Source organism: Bison bison, unplaced genomic scaffold (assembly GCF_000754665.1).
Source record: "Bison bison bison isolate TAMUID 2011002044 unplaced genomic scaffold, Bison_UMD1.0 scf7180017864304, whole genome shotgun sequence".
NCBI classification, from domain to species: domain Eukaryota; kingdom Metazoa; phylum Chordata; class Mammalia; order Artiodactyla; family Bovidae; genus Bison; species Bison bison.
The window spans coordinates 13,384,592-13,403,214 of NW_011494876.1; the positions used below are offsets into that span (position 1 = coordinate 13,384,592).

Genomic DNA, 18,623 nt, shown 5'->3' on the forward strand with positions numbered 1-18,623 from the left:
CCGAACGTGTGGGTTGAAAGGAATATCAGTTTTCCTCAACGACCTGCCTCAGAATAATCCATGCTGCAGGCCGAAATGCAGATTATTGGCTACCTCTCAGAACAACTGAATCGGAATCTGAGGGAGGAATTCAGAACTATTTTTTCACAAATTCTTCAGGGGTGAGGGGTTTATCTTGGAGGGGAAAAGATTTTAGATCTTCGGAGAAGGCAATGGCACCCCACTCCAGTACTCTTGCCTGGAAAAGCCCATGGTTGGAGGAGCCTGGAAGGCTGCAGTCCATGGGGTCGCTGAGGGTCGAACATAACTGAGCGGCTTCACTTTCACTTTTCACTTTCATGCATTGGAGAAGGAAACGGCAACCCACTCCAGTGTTCTTGCCTGGAGAATCCCAGGGATGGGGAAGCCTGGTGGGCTGCCGTCTATGGGGTCGCACAGAGTCAGACACGACTGAAGTGACATAGCAATAGCAATTCCCTGCTTCTGCCCTCAGGACCAGGAGCTCGGGGTCCAGGGTGGGACTCTCAATCCGGTTTGAGCAGCCCGCCTCACCTGGTCCGTCCTACCTGTGGTGAGGACCCAAGACACCGCCCCCCTCGCCGACCGGAGCCCCGCCCTTCGAGAGGTAGAGCGGGAGCGGCCAAGGCCCGCCTCCACGCCGGGTCTGGCCAATCAGGAGCTGCGGTCGCGGACGTCACGTTACGCGCGGCGCTGAGTCGGCCGCGGGGCTGAGGTACCGGCTCCGGGCTCGGACTTGGGGCTCTGGGCTCGGTGGCGTGGTCCCAGCAGGTTGGGAGGCCCGGCGGGCGGGCGGGCGGCGGCGCCCAGCGCCCCTCGCCAGGCCCGCTATGCAGGGCCCTGCCGGGAACTCGAGCCACTCACTGACGGGAGGGCCGCCCTCCACAGTCGCGTCCGGAGCGGGCCGCTGCGAGAGCGGCGCGCTCATGCACAGTTTCGGCATCTTCCTGCAGGGGCTGCTCGGCGTCGTGGCCTTCAGCACGTTGATGCGTGAGTCCGGGACCCCCGCCCTTCCTGAGGCCTTGCGCCTCAAGCTTCTGGCCCACCGGCCTCCGGGACCCTCCTGTCTGAGGAGTTCAGGCCTTGGGCCCTTTGACGAAGGTTCCTTACTCGCGCGAGCCCAGGCTGGACATTCCCAGACAACGGGGAGCTCTGGCCCCAGACCCAGGGTCCTGAGTTCTTCATCTTAGCGCGTCAGCCTCTAGTCAGGGGTCACTCCTCCTCTCTTCACACCACGCACGCCTCTCTTCTGAGATGTCCCCCTGCAACCGTATCATCGCGAATTAAAGCTACCTCACTTGACAGCCTACGGCCATGACCCGCAGGTGGCATATTCCTTTCAGCCCCCTCTTAAAGTCTCTTCTTAGCTTCCTCTTCACACTTTGAATCCCCATCCCCCAGTCTGATACTGAGTTTTTTGTTTTTTCTTCACCTTTACGTCAGGATTTACTATCTCCCGTTTGCATGTAAATCCTGTCCTGTCACCTTGCAATACCGGACTTGTTAGCTCGTGCGTTCCGTTCCCAGTACTGCCTACCCCATCTCCCCTTCTCCCTCAGCCTAATTTTCTGTTTTGGTTGGAGCAGGACCCACCCAGACTGCCTTCCCCGCATCTCCTTTTTTTTTCTCTCCTTTGCCTGAACGGGCTCACCTCTTCCATCCCAGTCCCAAGCTTTCCTAATCAAGTTGCATCTCAAGTCTCCCCTGACTGTTCCCTTTCCCAGCCCACTTTTGTTTGTTTCAAGTATTCTTCCTTTCTGTGAGACTTGGGCAACTTTAGAAACTTAATAGAGAAGCAGCCTCAGAGGGTCTGAGGAGGTCTTAGAATTTCTGTGCTAAATCATCAGGGGCCCTTCCTGGAGAGTTTGATGATGAGGAAGAAGGTCCCAGATAGGCCCTCTGGAAAACCACAAGTTCCAACTTGTTGTCAAGTGTACCACTGGTGACGGGTTATGTTTCCTTAGTGCACGTCCTTCCTTTTATTAAAGTGTGATTGCATTTCAGGGAAGGGAAGGGTTATAACTATTTTTTACAGAGGTATTCATTCCGAAATGACTTCTCAAAACTTCCCCACTATACTCACGTGTGTAGAATGGGAAGTTCCTGCAAAAACTGTGCTCCTCACCATCTGGGAAGGAGCCTGCAGCCGTGTGTGTCTTGTGGAGTCCAGTTGCTGGTGTTGCAGCTTTGCTTGTTTATAATGCAGGCCTTCCTTATTTGGGTGAATTCTTCCAGGCTTTAAGTAACCCTGAAGAGGCTGTTCTTGGACACTACTTTTTTCTGGTTGCCTGACCATCATAAGTCTAGCAGCAAGTCCTGGATTGTATATGTTTGCTACATTTTCTCTCCTTTTCAATCTCTAGTTGCTTTGCTATATTTTCCCCGCTGAACAAATACCCACTTGTTCCCACAGTAATAATATGTGACGACTTAGCCAAAACCAGCTGCTGACTTGAGTGCATGAACTGTATGTGTATGTGTTCGAGACTTTGTGTGTGGGTCTGCGCTCCTCTCCCCAAATCTCTCTCCTCCAGCTGGAACTCTAGGCTTAGGTTTGTTCCCTAACCTTTCTTAGCATAGCCCTGGCTGTTTTCATGGGTTTGATTGATACTGACGGCCCCGCTTATTCCCTGGGGTTTGATACTTGTGATTCAGAGAGGGAAATGTGATTATGACAGGGCACAGTTGCTCACAGCTGAGAAGTGTGCCAGGTTGAAAGTTCAGAGTGACAGTACTGTCCCTGTGAGTCTTCAGGGACACAAACACTTCTGTACTTAATCTTCAGTGTGAGCACAAGTGCACATCTCACTGTGGTTGGTATATTCCGAATGCAAAGGCAGGACTAGAAATAGGGGTTTTTTTGCTCAGTGTGAGCTAGACATGGAGGAACTTTGTGGCAGTGGGTAGTAGGTCTTGGGACAATGATGAGTAGGGGTAATGAGGAGAAGAGTTGGAAAGGCTCGAGCTGTGAGTGCCCTGGACACAGGCATGGACATGAATCGAGAGCCTTTTTCCCCCCACCTAGAGACAGACAGCAGGCCGAGGAGAGTCCCACTGGCCAGGACCAGTACAGGGAAGTACTTTTCTTCTCTCTTAAACTTGTTGGTTCTATTGAAATAGAACTGTAGGGCTTTTCCATTTTGCAGAGGTAGGAAGAGTCATTTAGAAGCTGCTTTACATTTTGAAATGAACTTTGCTGGGGAAAAGGAAGGGGAAAGAGATGGTCTCAAGGAGGTTCTCCTGCTTGGGTTTGGCTGTCTTTCTGGTCACAAGACCTGTTCCTCAATCTAGCACAGCTGCTGTCAGGAGTGCCAGGCTCCCACAAGACTGCTCATCTTGTAACCCTTTGAGGGAGGTCTGGGTATGTTGAGATGAGGCCACCTCATTCTTTATCAATTTCATTATTAGTTTCTTCAAATATAGTTCATCTCTCTTTTTTGGAGGGAGAGGGGGCACCATTCAACATGTGGGATCCTAGTTACCTGAACAGGGATGAAACCTGTGCCCTCTGCAGTGGAAGGGCAGAGTTCCAACCACTGGACCACCCAGGAAGTCCCCAAGCATATTTTTAATACCAGTCGTCTGTCCTCAGCAGTCAAAACTAACAGCCCCTGTCCTCTTTGGAGTTCCAATCATTTTCCTCTGGTGCTTTCCTCCTGTGTGGTGAACTCAAGACACTTCTGACAACTTCCCAGTTTTGAGGGCTGGTGCTATTCTGTTTTCCTGTTGGATCAGCTTTGTTCTATAGGATGGACCTATTTCTCTGCTAGACAGGCTGTATACAGTATGGTTACCTGGCCTTCATAAGTCTTGCAGCAAATCTTGGACTGTATATGTTTGGTACTTTTTCTCTCCTTTTCAGTCTCTAGTTGCCTTGCTGTAATGTTTTCAATCCCTTCACATCCTGATTTCAGTGAACTGTCAGACCACTGTTTCTATGTTTCTTTTTCTATCCCCCAAATCACTTTTTTTCTTGATTTACAACTTGCTGTGTTTTTTACCTGAAGGAACACCCTCTTATAGCTCAGGAGAGGATTTTGATTCTCATGGGGATTTCTCATGCTGACGCGTGGCTCACTGTAGGGCTTTTCAGGCATCTCAGGCCAGGCAGTTGGGAGTTGATGTGATAGTTGATACGTATAGCTGATTCTTTAAGCTACATAAACATACAAGCCACCATCCACAGGCGTGTGCCAGTGTCAGCATCCCCTTGTTCAGGTGGTGAGCTTTCCAGAGGCTTCAGAGAAGGTACCTTCTGTGTGCAAGGAAAGCCCAACAAACTCAGAGACAAGCTTTTAAAGGGCCTTCCCCCTCTGGGTTTTCTGATGTGTTTCTGAAATGCCTTGGGTGTAGAAGTAGAAGGAATTGCTTTAAACGAGGGACCTTTGCCATGCTCTACCTGCTAAGCAGTTCCTCTTGTTTTGGTGACTTTACCTATGGTCTGTGATTTAATTAAGTCACAGCAGAGCTGAGCAGTTCTGGGGCTGCCTTGTGTGTTCTGGCCCAAGCAAGTGGCCCAGCCATCAGCTGAAGGTCATTATTGACCAATGTGTATGTTGGCACTAGGGTTATTTACTCTCAGGACCTGTAAGTGCAAAGCCCACTCAAGCCTCCTTCACTGTGCACCATCAGAATCCTGGCTGAAGTGTCGACAGGATTGCTCTTTTAACAAAAACATTTATAGAGTTTGGATAAACCTACCTGCCTATTTTCATGTGACAGATTTGGGCACTAGCCAGTTAGGAGAAGGTGTCAGTGTTTTATGAGGACACTGCTGGCGTTGAGAAATTATAGCTTTTTTCCTGAGGTCCAAAGTAACATCACAGACTAGTCTACCCAGCTTTGAAATCTTGATCTCACATAAGAGTCCCTGCCATTCTGTCAAGCAGTAAGCTGACCCCCCTGTGTGTTCTGTACAGATATATGCATGTTGGGACAGCCTTCCCCTGGGATCACCCCTCCCCACTCCTTTCCAATATTTATCTTAAAAAATGTCAGATATACAGAAAAGACAATAATGCAATGAATGCATATCTGCCCTCCACCCAGATTCAGAAATTGTTCACCTTTTGCCACATTTACTGTATCTCTTTATACGTTTTTGGGGAAAAGGGGGTGATACATTTAACGATAACTTGAAGCCAGCATTACACTTTATCCCTAAAAGCTTCAGTTGAGTCTCCTAAAAATAAGGACAGTTGCCTTCATAACCACAGTTTCATGATCACACCTGTGAAAATTTATAACCCTGTAAGATCATCTAATAGCCAATCTGTATTCACACAAACACACAAAAATTCCTCCATTGTCACAGGTCTTTTATAGCTGGGATTTTGCAAAAACTCTGATCTGATCAAGGTCCACACATTGCATCTGGTTATGTTTTGGGTTTTTTTTTTAATATTCATTTATTTGGCTGCCGGCTTAGTTGCTCCAAGGCATGTAGAATCTTAGTTCCCTTACCAGGGATTGAACCCGTGTCCCTTGCATTGCAAGGTGGATTCTTAACCACTTGACCACCAGTGAAGTCCCTGGTTATGATTTTAAGTCACTTTTAGGCTGAAAGAATCTCCCCTATACGTGCGCATGCGTACACACACACACACACACACACATACACATACACATGAATTTTCTGTTGTTGTTTACTGCATTGCCTTTGGAAGAGTCCTGGCCAGTTGTGTATGGCACCCCATCTTCTGGAGTTGTCTGGGTGTTACCTCATTGAGGTGTTTGGGGGGTTTCCTGGACCCCTATTTTTCCTGAGTTTGGTGTGGTGGGACCATTAGCTTATGATGACTTTTCTTTGCAGCAAGAACACTGTGTGAGCAGTGCTGTATGCTTCATGTTACATGGTACCAGGCAACACATGACATCAGGCAGTCCCATGGTTAGTGATAAGGTTACTGGGCATAGAGGGCGTGTTTCTAGCTCCCTCCCTTGTAGGGTACATTGTCCCCTTTGCAGTTAGTATATTATCTCTGTGGCGGTAATGCGTAGAGATCTTGTGGATATCCTGTTCCCCGGTCACTTCGCTTCTGGTAAAATAATGAAATTCAGTGATGGCTAGAATGGTGCTGAAGCTCATGTGTGAAGGTGCCATCTCTGGGCCTGTCACCCAACACGCTCTCGATAATGTCGCTTTCTGTTCCCCGCTCCCCCACACCTGGAGTGTCAGCCAAGGCACAGGAAGAGCATTCTGTCACAGGCTGGGATTGTATCCAAGGGGGGAAGAAGTGTGGCCAACATTAGCATCAAGGAAGATGAGGGCTTCTTTTGAGGGGTGGGGGGGGTCATTATTTTTAGAAAGTTTTTGGTTTTCTAAATGCTGATTCATCTGGTAGCATTTATCAATAATGGTGATCTACTCCTTTTAAAAATTTATTTATTTATTTTTGGCCATGATGATCTGCATTGCTGTGTGGGCTTTTCTCTAGTTGCAGGAAGCAGGGGTTACTCTCGAGTTGTGGTGCTTAGGCTTCTCATTGCCGTGGCTTCTCTTGTTGCAGAGCCTGGGCTCTAGGGAGCACGGGCTTCAGTAGTTGTGACACATGGGCTCAATAGTTTCGGCACCTGGCCTCTAGAGCACAGGCTCAATAGTTGTGGCACATCAGCTTAGTTGCTCTGAGGTATGTATGATCTTCCCAGACCTGGGATCCAGCCCATGTCCCCTGCCTTGACAGGCAGATTCTTTACCATTGAGCCACCAGGGAAGCCCTACTCCTTTATTTATAATGAAACTTCACCAGTTTGGAGTGAAATTGGGGCAAAAGGGAGTTGTCTGAATTAGGGGATATTCTGAGTTGTAATGAAATGCATCTTCTTAGCCTTTTAAATACCTCTGTTTTTCGTGTTGCCCTATAGGGGCCTGTCAAGCCTCTGCTGCTTTAATGAGCTGTTTAAAATCCTTTGCAATTAGTTTAGTACTTCCATGAAGTCTCCTGTTGAAGAAATTTTACAAATAGTTAAAAATAGCAGGATCCCTGGCTCTGGAATCCATCTGACCTGGCTTTCATGCCTGCCTCTGCCACATACTGCCCTTGAAGTGAAAAAGTGAAAGTGGCTCAGTCATGTCCAACTCTTTGAGACCCCATGGACTGTACAGTCCATGGAATTCTCTGGGCCAGAATACTGGTGTGGGTAGTTTTTCCCTTCTCCAGGGGATCTTCCCAACCCATGGATCGAACCCAGATCTCCCACATTGTGGGCGGATTCTTTACCAGCTGAGCCACAGGGAAAGCCTAAAAATACTGGAGTGGGTTGTCTATCTCTTCTGCAGTTGATTTCCCCAACCCAGGAATCAAACTGGGGTCTCCTGCATTGCAGGTGGATTCTTTATCAACTGAGCTATCAGGGAACCTTGTGGCTCAGCTGGTAAAGAATCCGCCTGCAGTGCAGGAGACCTGGGTTTGATCCCTGGATTCTCCTCTCTGCAGGATTCTCCTCTTTTAATCTGTCTTTATGGGCTTCCCTGATGGCTCAGTTGGTAAAGAATCTGCCTGCAGTGCAGGAGACCTGGGTTCGATCCCTGGGTTGGGAAGATCCCCAGAGAAGGGAAAGGCTCCCCACTCCAGTGTTCTGGCCTGGATCACAGAGTTGACATGACAGAGTGACTCACTTTCACTGCCCTTGAGCAGCCCACATATATCTCGAAGCTTTGGTTTCTTCCCCAGCAAGATGGGATGGATGATTTTTCTGGGAACGTGGGGATTAGAAAGAGTGTGTGTAAGGAAGCTGGATCAGTGCCAGGCACATGTTGGGCCCTTTGTAGTGGGAGGGGGTATCATAATCCTCATTGTTATTACAGTGTTCTCATTCAGAGTTCAGTTAAGAACATCTCACAAGTGCTGAAATAACTTGTTTTCTGAATCAGGTTAAACATTTTCCTTTCTGTCTTGTTTACTCAACATCTTTACCTTTAGCCCTCTTTTAAACGGTGTGAAATCAGTTCAGCCAAAAAATTCATTCAGTTTTTCCTGTAAGAGCATACAGAAAAACCTGAACAAACTTTTAGTAGTAAAACCTGAACGAACCAGTAGTGAAAAATTGTAACCCAGCCAACACAGTGATTGCTCGTTGCAAGTTAGCGTGCATCCAGACCGGGTAGCTTTGGTGTAAGTAATAATCTCCTTCCTTCTTCTTCTTGAGTTTCTGCCTGTGGAGTCTCATGTGGGCCATGAGTGGGCAGTGGGTGGATTGGGACAGCCCATTTACAGGTGACAAGGTCAGAGTCCCTGACTTCATCGCCCCAGGTCTCATGGTAGTAGGTGGTGGCACTGGCCACTGGAGCCTGCATTCCTGCAGCTGGCTCTTTGCTGAGCCCCTAGTGTGCTGGCTTTTGTGCTCAGCTCTTAACGTGCTGCACAGGAACCTTGGTTGTTTTCCCTTCGCAACCAAGGACAGTGAGCAGGTGAAGTGTGGAGCATTGGGCCCCTGTCCATAGGTACAGAGCTGAGATGTGAGCCAGGTCCCTCAGGCCCAAGTAGTTCTCAGCCACTTCCCCTGCCTTCTTTCCACAGGCATGCTTCTAATTACTCTTTCCCTGTCTACTTCACCTCATTCTTTTTTCCTGTTGGGATAATTCCGAGTTTCTTTCTTAATAATTCTTCTTAATGTCCAGAGTATTATATGGAACTTCGGACTGTTTTGTGGCTGTTGATAACATGAAGCATGTAAATTTGAAATGACCTACCAGTCCTTTCATGTACATTTGAGTTACATCTTATGTTTGCTTTTCTGGCCTGGGCCTTTGTGAAGGGTTTCCCTGGCTGTGCTGGGATAGCGAGCCCACCCTGGGATCAGGGTCTAGCGTCTGAGGCACAGCCTCCCGGGGACCCAGGGGAGCTGAACATGAGTCCATTCTGTGACTGGTGAGGGGGGATTTCCAGGGCTGTTGGTGATTTCAGGTAACCTCAAGGTTTCACAGAATTTGTTTCCCTGGTGCTGTATGACTATAAGGAGAATAGTTAATAATCACAAGAGTTGGGGATGACCCTTAAGAGTTATCCTTTTCTTCGTGTATATGTAGAAGTGGTCTGTACACCTGTTTTAGTTCATGCTACTACTCAGAAGTTATCCATCTAACCCAGGGTTTTTCAACTTGACACCATTGATACCTTGTGCCAGGTAATTCTTGGTTTGGGGGGTTGTTCTCTGCATTGTAGGATGTTTAACAGCCTCTCCAGCCTCAATCCACTGGATGCCAGTAGCTCCCCCACCGCCACCCCATTGTGACAGCCCCAAAATATCTCCAGATACTGCCATTGACCCGTGGGGGGCAAAATTGCCCCTGTTAACTACATTTGTTCAGTTTGTGGATTACTCAGCAGACTCTCTGTGGACCCTAGTAGAATGGATCTGTTAAATAAAGACCTGGGTGCCAGGAGTGGTGTTGGGTGCTGCCTTGACAAAGAAGAGCTGAGACTTAGTCCCCTGTCCCTGAGGGGCTCACAGCTGGAGTGGACTGTGGGAGCCCTGGTGGGTCATCCCAGTGCAGCGTGAAGAGGGCTATTGACGTTTGAACAGGCTTGAGAGGAGGGATGAGAGTTTCTGCCAGGAGACCTTGGGAAGTGTCCCTGAGGAAGACCTGCTTGGTCCCAACACTGAAGGTGAAGGAGAGGTGAGGGGCTCTGGATACACAGGGAATGGTGAGAACAAGGTCCAGATAGGAGATCACGGGCGTGGCCATAGGTTCTGGGGGCTGGAGATAGTGGGGGCAGAGGCTCCCAGAAAACGAGGCAGTGCGTTTGGAGGGGTTCCAGAGAGCTGCCTTTTTTTTTTTCATTTTCAGGCCTATTTTCTACAGCTTACACTTAAAAAGGGTCTTGAATTAAATCATTGGGTGGCAAGTCAGGTTCTGCATTCACCTCAGGCTCCTTTTGGATTGTTTCTTTGAGAACCTTTAAAGCAGTTTCATCACATTCCTTTTAGATCTCATGGGGTCCCCCCAGGGAAGGTCTGCTGTTTGTGTCTTTGGGGCTGTAGGAGAAGAAACAGGACCTAGTGACCTTCTCCCAACCCTCTGTTCTATTGGCAGTGCCTTCTGAGATAGGTGTTGCGATGATGTGGGCAGACCTGCTGGGCCTGCTCAGTGCCAGGCATCGTGAATTAACCCGATTAGTTCTCACAGTCATCTTGAGAGGTGGGTGCTGATATTGTCTCCATCTCATAGGTAAGGAAACTGAGTCACCGGGAGGTTAAGTAACCTGCCCAAGGTCACACAGCCTGTGAGTGGTAGAGGCAGGCCGCATGGCTCTGGAGACACTGCTTTTACCTAATAAGGGAAACAGTTCCTTATTGGTAACTGGCTTCTGTAGACTGTCCACTGCACTCCACACAGATAGACAGAGTGGAGATGCTTCACCCCTGGATTTTTGGTTCAGGCTCAGTTGTGGACAGCTGTCGGGGGTGATCTCAGAGACCCAGAGGGTAGGCCAATCCTGGGAACTTCTAGCCCCTCTGAGTGGGGCCCCAGGCTGTGGTGACCTTAGGCTTTGCTAACAAACCTCTCCTATGAGAATTCTAGTCTTTAGTACATGCTGGAACTCCTGCACTGGTGCAGTGGGATCACCAGCCCCTGAAATCACCTGCTTGCCTATTAGGAAAAAGCTTCTCACCAGAGTTAACTGTAGCCCCGTCGATGCGACATGGCCTCCCCTGTGTTTCCTTTGATTTAGAGCATCCTCTTCATTCTAAAGGGTGTCTTGCGCTGTAGTCGGGTTCCACTCAAGCTGCTTTTCTGGTAGAGGAGGCAGGAGCTGGCAAGACTCAGCCTGCCCTCGGGTGTGGTGTCACTTAGGGCCTTGGCGGAGGAAGGGTTGCTCAGCTGGCTGGGTTGCTCAACTAGTGTTTTCTTGGCTCTAAAATTCCTTGTAAAGACTTGATGTTGAGTGTTTGTGGCTTTTGCTATTAACAAGTGATAGGTGTCAAGAACTCTAATGCCTTTCTCTATTTGGGACACATACGTTTTTTACATGTTTACCTTTGTCAAAATGCTTTACCCCCCACCTCCCAGTCCCAGCTTATATTCTAGTCCATGGACTTATCCAACCTCTTAGCTCATCAGTGTTCTTCACAGGCTTTTCTGTTTTCTTAGAAGACTTTTTTGCTTAATAACATGAAAATGACAGAGAGGTGAGGTGGTCACAACACCTGGATTAAATGACACAAGCCAGGCTGCAGTCCTGCAGGAAGAGATGAACCTTGGCAGCGTACACGCACCTCTTGCCAACCCCACATGCACTGGGAGCGTCTTGGCCCAGGCAGGCTCAGAGCACGAGCACAGGTTTTCTATCTGGGCAGCAAGTTTGGGTCTAAAGTATTTGTAAGTGGTTCCATCGAGGTCACGCATGGAATGGAGACTCACTCATGGCTCCCTTGAATGCCTTGCAGCACAAATGTGCTGCTCCTGCCTGCCGTGCCTTTGCTTCTGTGGTTTCCAGGTAGCAGGCTTGAGGACCGCAGATCTGCTATTTCCAGCTCTGCTGCACCTCTGGCTGGTGGTGAGGGTGGGTATTGGAGTCCTGAAGACATAGTGTAGGGAGACGTAAATGCATGTATTTTTTCCTGGCAAGAGGCCTGCTTTTATAATTTTGTCCCCAGATTCTCTGTAAGACATCTCATCAGTTACTAGCAAAAAAAAATTTCCAATTCTGTTACCTGAAATTAGAGTAAACAGGAATGTTCAGTTGCCCCTCAGCTGGCTTAGCAGATTACATAGTGATTTGTTTTTCTCACCGTGTGTTTAGGTAAATAATTTGCTAATATGCCAAATAGGTCAGACTCTCCGAGGAAATGTCCAACGAGCACTGTAGTCTTGCTAAGGACCTGCCTGAGTTCAAGGGCCACTGCTGCAGGTGGAGCAGTGTCCTGCGTGCAGCTGTTTTGTAGTGCTCTTGTTCTACCAGCAGTGGAGCTTCTCAGGCCTGGCCAGCATGGACATGTCTCAGGCTGAATTTTGGTCTGTGGTGATGTGAGGTGTGACGGTGAGGAGAGCTGAGGCCAGAGGCCACTGTCTGACCCTGTTCAAAGCAGGTAACCGTTGAACCATACCAGGAACTCCTGGATTCTTGCTCCCACTGGCCATGGCTGCCAGTGGTGTTATACTATGGGTCCTCCTTTGCCTGGGACTAAGGTAACATCTTGAAGGACAGCCAGGCTCCTGGACCTGTTTCTCCATCTTTGTTTTCTGAGCTCTTTCTGTGCTGCAGACATTCCAGCCACCACTGTCTGCACTGTAGTCCAGGCCAAGGACCACAGCCGTGATAGCAAACACTGGGCTGCAGCAAAGTGCCACCTGCTGCTCTTCTCTCAGCCCCCACACCTGCCAGACCCATTCCTGCTTCATCCCTTTACTCACAGTCCTCTTTCCCCTAAATGCTTTTCTCCTTCCTTCCACCTTGCCACATTCTCTGCATCTTCTAATAGGTGCTCCCTGACCTTAGCCCATACTGCTCTCCTTTGAAGTTGCAGGACATAAGTCTGTACTGTACATGTTAGGTCTCTGCGTGGCACTAGCTGAGCTGGACTGACTTGGCTGCCAAGCAGGTGCTGGTGCCCTGGCTGGGTGCTCAAGGCAAGGCGAAACTTGTCCCCTACTGGGAATCTGGTCAGAGAGAGAGCTAGGAGGTGGGGAGACTGAGATTTTTTTCTTCTCTAATCACCACATGGTTTAGAATGCATTTTCTAAGAAAAACACAGATGTTCTCTTTTAGAATTGTGGTACAATTTGTCAATGCTGGAGAAATGTAACATTAGTATGCTATTAACAATTCACAGTCCATATTCAGATTTTATAAATTGCCTGAACACTGTCTTTATAGCTATTTTTCCCTGGTCCAGAGTCATACTTTGGATTCAGTTGTCACATCTCTAGTCTGGAATCATTCCTTAGCCTTTCTTTATCTTCTTAGCCTTGGTACTTTTGAGGAGTATAGGCCAGTGACTTTATAGAATGGCCTAGATTAGGTTTGTCTGATGTTTTCTCAAGATTACATCCAGGTTATGTGTTTTTTGGAGGGAATATTCCCCAAGGATTTCTGTGACTTCCTCAGTGTGTCAAACCCTCTGGCACCTGATGCTGGTTTATCCCAGCATTGGAATAAGGCAACACCTGACACCTTGGGTGAGGTGGTTCCTCCGGATCTCTCCACTGTGAAGGTAACATTTTCCGTTTGTAAATTAAGTAAATTGTGGTGAGATACTTTGAGACCATGTAAATATAGGGTCTGTTTTCAGTCTTTCTTGTAAAGCCTCCCCTGGGTGGGAGGTAAGTGCCACAGGCTCTGAAGGTGCTTTGGCCAGTTAGAGGCCTGGTGGCAATACTGAGTCACATTTATAGGTTGTTCATTATGTGCCAAGCCCTAGTACATACCTTACTCATTTTCTTCTCACAAAACCACATAAGGTGGGTACTCATGTATGCCCTATTTTATACCTGGAGAAACTAGTGAATTATCTAACGATAAGGCAGTTGGAGAAGGCAATGGCACCCCACTCCAGTACTCTTGCCTGGAAAATCCCATGGATGGAGGAGCCTGGAAGGCTGCAGTCCATGGGGTCCCTGAGGGTAGGACACGACTTCACTTTCACTTTTCACTTTCATGCATTGGAGAAGGAAATGACAATCCACTCCAGTATTCTTGCCTATAGAATCCCAGGGACGGGGGAGCCTGGTGGGCTGCCGTCTATGGGGTCGCACAGAGTCGGACACAACTGAAGCGACTTAGCAGCAGCAGCAGCAAGGCAGTCACCAGGTGGGGTACTGGAATTCAGACCTGGTGGGTCTTACTCCAGCAGTGGGGCTTCCCACTGTGAGTGTGCAGTGTTCCCATGCAGTTCGTGGCACAGGGACACTGCTCCTCCAGCCTCTGGGCTTCCCATGTCTTCTGTGTATGGAGTTCTTCAACATCATTTGGTTCCCATTGTCCTTCATAGGCTTGGTTTTTCCCTGAGAGCATCATTGCAGTTATTTTTTCTAGGCATGATAGATGGACCAGGAAAAATCCAAAGGCTTTTCTTCTTGAGATTGAAATCCAAGAGGGCATGTCATTGAAGCCAGAGGAATCTTATGTGGATAAATTTAACACTTGAGTTGTGCAAAAGTGGATGAAGAGGCTTTAGCCAGTGAGGGGACTACCAGTATACAACTCGTCTTATATTTTGGTAAGCAATCAGAAAACAGACCAAAATACTATATGAAACAACTATTTGCAGAAATTGGACATTGGGTAGCTCAGGAACCATGAGGGAAAGGAAATAATGAAGTGAGCCTCTGGTTCTCCCCCTCAGCTTTCTCCTGGAGGCAGTTTCCAGGTCTCAAAGTAGCGAGGAACAACCCAAACAGAGCCCAGCAGCCTTGCTGAGTTGAGAAGACAAAGTTGAGGAAGCCAGAGCAGCTGGAATTTTCAGGGACAATATGGAGAAAAAAGAGCTACATAGAGGAAAAGCTCAAGACATTTGTTCAGAGGTCCCCATAAGTCCTTTTCTATTGATAGATGTTAGTCTCTGTGTGCGCAGGTGAAAATTCAAAGGCAGAGCAAGGAACTGCTGGGAAGCTATGAGCCGGACTATTTAAGACAGGAGGTTTTTCTTTCCAGTTAGAGTGAGAGACGTTGTTGAACACTGGGGGCGTTCAGTAGAGACCTCAAAAAAAGCATGCCCTATTTAGCCCTAGAGAAAGGGTACATGACTTAAAAACAAGCCTTGATACCATATACAAAAATTGAGTAGAAATGCACCACAGATCTAGATGTATTGTAGAAGTGAAAACTATAGCACTTCTAGAAGAAAACATAAGAGAAAGTCTTTGTGACCTTGGGATAGGGAGAGAGGGAGGAGAATGGCTGGTTGGTGGAGTCGTCAGAAGCTACTGTATTTATGGATTTAGTGTGCCATCTTATATGGGTGCTGCTTGTAGTGCCCCAAAACAGGTGCAACAGTGAAATCAAAGGTCACTGATCACAAGTCACCATAATAAATATAATAATAATTTTAAAATATGAAATATCAAGAGAATTACCAAAATGTGACGCAGAAACATGAAGTGGAGCAAATCTTGGAAAAATGGCACCGATAGACTTGTTCGACACAGGGTTGCCACATACCTTCAGTTTGTAAAGAACGTAGTATCTGTACAATGAGATCTGCTCACATTCTTATGTTTGCCTCACCTTTAGCAAGCCAGCCTCTTTGCTCATTGCTTGTATTTTAACTGGTAGGAAATTGGAACTTCTGCGTTCCACATAGATTGTTGATACAGGATGAATTTCAGACTAATTTGCTATATAATGAGCCTTTGAGTTATGTGTGGGAGTCAAATAGGGGCTAATCTTTTAAATGGAGCCTGCTCATCCTGTGCAGGTGACTTGCTACATGTTTTCAGACTTCTCAGCTCCTTTTTTGTAAGGAGTCAGTTGATGGATCTTTCTTTTTCTCCATCTTTTAAAAAGGGGCTGTTATCTCAATGCTAAGTGAAAGGAAGTGCTAAAGTTCTAGCTTGTATATAGTACAGAGCTTTGTTCCATAGAGTCTTTGTATAGAATTTTTGCTCGCTGCCCTGAGTGCTCAGTCTCTCCCAAGCCACCTGCTCTTCCCTTGCCCCTGAAGGTGCTTGGGCACAGTTGGCACTTTCCTGGTTCTTGGGTCACATTGTTTGGTCATTTCCTCAGCAAGTGACTGGGTTCTGTGCTTAAATACCCACATCAGAGGTCAGCCTCTAGCTCTTCTTGCACAGGGTCAGGTGTGGTGAGACACCTAGCTCAGTCTCCTGCCGGTAGCTTGGTTGAGGAGCAAGCCCAGAGGAACCATGTTCCTAGCACTATTGTTGGGCTGTCTGAGGACAGGTAGTCAGGCCCAAACTGTGCTTCCATTTTTCCCAAGGTCTCATAAATTGTGCCTGGCCTTTCTGATCAGGAACTGGCGTTGGTAGGCCTATTTCAAGTTAGAAACTGCATGATCAAGGCATGTTGATTCTCTGGGGTTGGTTTATGTTCTTCTAGACCTCTAGAGATGCCAAAGAATGTACAGACTATCATACATTTGTGCTCATTTTGCAAGCTAGTAAGGCTGTGCTCAAAATCCTTCAAGTTAGGCTTCAGCAGTACACAAACCAAGAACTTCCAGATGGGGTTTAGAAAAGGCAGAGGAACCACAGATCAAATTGCCAGCATTCGGTGGATCATAGAGAAAGAAAGCAAGGGAAATACAGGAAAACATCTACTTCTGCTTCATTAACTACACTAAAACCTTTGACTTTGTGGATCACAAAAAAATGTGGAAAATCATGAAAGAGATGGGAATACCAGACCACTTTACCTGTCTCCTAAGAAACCTGTATGCAGGTCAAGAAGCAACAGTTAGAACCAGACATGGAACAACGGATGGGTTGCAAATTGGGAAACGACGTCAAGGCTGTATATTGTCACCCTGCTTATTTAACTTATATGCAGAGCACATCATGCGAAATGCTGGGCTGGATGATGCAGAAGCTGGAATCAAGATTGCCAGGAGAAATATCAACAACCTCAGATACGCAGATGACACCACTCTCATGGCAGAAAGCGAAAAGGAACTGAAGAGCCTCCTGATGAGGATGAAAGAGAAGAGTGAAAAACTTGGCTTAAAACTCAGCATTCCAAAAACTAAGATCATGGCATCCAGACCCATCACTTCATGGCAAACAGATGGGGAAAAAGTGGAAGCAGTGACAGATTTTATTTTCTTGGGTTCCAAAATCACTGCGGACTATGACTGCAGCCTTGAAATTAAAAGATGCTTGTTCCTTGGAAGGAAAGTTATGACAAACCTAGACAGCATATTAAGCAGAGGCAGCATAAAAAGCAGAGACATCACTTTGCCAACAAAGGTCTGTGTAGTCAAAGCTATGGTTTTTCCAGCAGTCATATATGGATGCGAGAGCTGGATCATAAAGAAGACTGAGTGCTGAAGAACTGATGCCTTTGAATTGGTGCTGGAGAAGACTTGTGAGAGCCCCTTGGACAGTAAGGAGATCAAACCAGTCAGTCCTAAAGGAATCCTAAATATTCATTGGAAGGTCTGCTGCTGAAGCTGAAACTCCAATAGTTTGGCCACCTGATGGGAAGAGCTGACTCATTGGAAAAGACCCTGATGCTGAGAAAGATTGAAGGCAGGAGGAGAACAGGGAAACAGAGAATGAGATGGTTGGATGGCATCACCAACTCAATGAACATGAGTTTGAGCAAACTCCAGGAGCTAGTGAAAGAGAAGCCTGGTGCACTGCAGTCCACGGGCAATGAGTCAGATACGACTGAATAACTGAACAACAACTTTGATCCACACCTGCCTTTCCTAGGGTGGCCTGGCACTCCCTATGCTGAGGGTTTGGTATACTGATGTTGTCTCTCCCCCTTCACTAGCATACACTCTTCTCATTTATCACGCCATCCTTTTACCCAGGCCACCTGTTGTTCCGAAGTGGGGAAGAGGTGAAGATAGCTGTGAGAGAAACCCAAGGTGCCTGAAGCATCTGTCAGACTTCTCTAGATGGGATTTGTGCTGCCAGCCACTGAGGACTTACAGATATGTTAGTTCATAGGAGACGGATGAATTCTCTATTTATGGTCCCAAGGCTCCTTGGATTCAGGTTATTATTGTAAATTTAAGGCTTCCTCAGCTGCTCTCTGCTGCTCTGACACCTGATTCCCAGACTTTGGGACTAAGAAAATGAACTCTGTTGCTTCTGTTCTGCTCAGACTCTTGTTGGTTACACAACATATGTTGTTGAAAAAGAGAAGATTCCGTGCCAGCTGCCCTGAGTTGAGAAGCTAAGGAAAAGGTCTTCAGCGTTGGTTTATAACTGTGGTATCAAGAGAAGAGCTGATCTTCTATTAATTTCTCTGCTCAGGGTGCTTATCAGTTCACTTCCATCGATAAAGTTAGAAGGTGTAGCCCCAGTGCATTCCAGAGGAGAGTCCTCTGCTGGGCAAATGTGTGGTGCTGTCACAAAGCGATGCTGCCTCTCACTTGCCTGGGCGTTGGGAGCCTCTCTGGTCTATGAACATATCTTCCTAACTGTGCCACTTGGTGCTGACAGCTGGGGAGCACAGAGCCATGGGGAGGGGGTGCAGGGCCGTGGGGATGGTGAAGCGATGTTGCGCACACTAGGGGACCTGGGGCTTTCCCACTCCCAGCTGTAGCTGCTGGGGCTGTGCTGTGGGAGGCCAAGCAGTGGCAGGAGCAACCAACCTTGCACAGTGCTTGTCAGAGGAGGCCTGTTGTGGCCTCTCTGTACCAATGAACTTTGCCAGCCAATCTCAGTTTCCACTTGCATTAAGACTTGAGTTGACTTCTTAACTGTAAGCCTTGAAATTTTGGATAATGCTTGAATTATAAATATATGCACTATTAGCTACCATCAGTATAGAACAAAGTTCTTGAATGATTTTTCTACCTATTCTTAAATTTTCTGAGCAAACTCTTTTTGGAGGCTGTTCTTGACTTGTTAATGCTGTCTGGATTACACATAGAGGTTTGTGTTTCACAAGCTTTGCATTTAATACCAAGGGGCCAAGCCCAGTCAGTCCTGATGCTGGAGCTTGTTTTGTGGGGGTACAGGTCAGCAGTGG

General features: G+C 47.4%; 1 protein-coding gene across 2 annotated transcripts in view; it reads left to right on the forward strand.

The window, feature by feature from the left end:
• Positions 1–739: 739 nt before the first annotated feature.
• LOC104997121 (transmembrane protein 110) overlaps positions 740–18,623 on the forward strand; it is a 51,229-nt gene continuing 33,345 nt past the window's right edge. The window contains exon 1 of one of the 2 annotated variants that reach the window (XM_010851700.1): positions 740–1,008. In XM_010851700.1, coding sequence (XP_010850002.1) covers positions 849–1,008 — 160 coding nt within the window. In that variant the 5' untranslated portion in view covers positions 740–848. The remainder of the gene's footprint in view (positions 1,009–18,623) is intronic. The other variant, XR_826300.1, reaches the window with a different exon arrangement.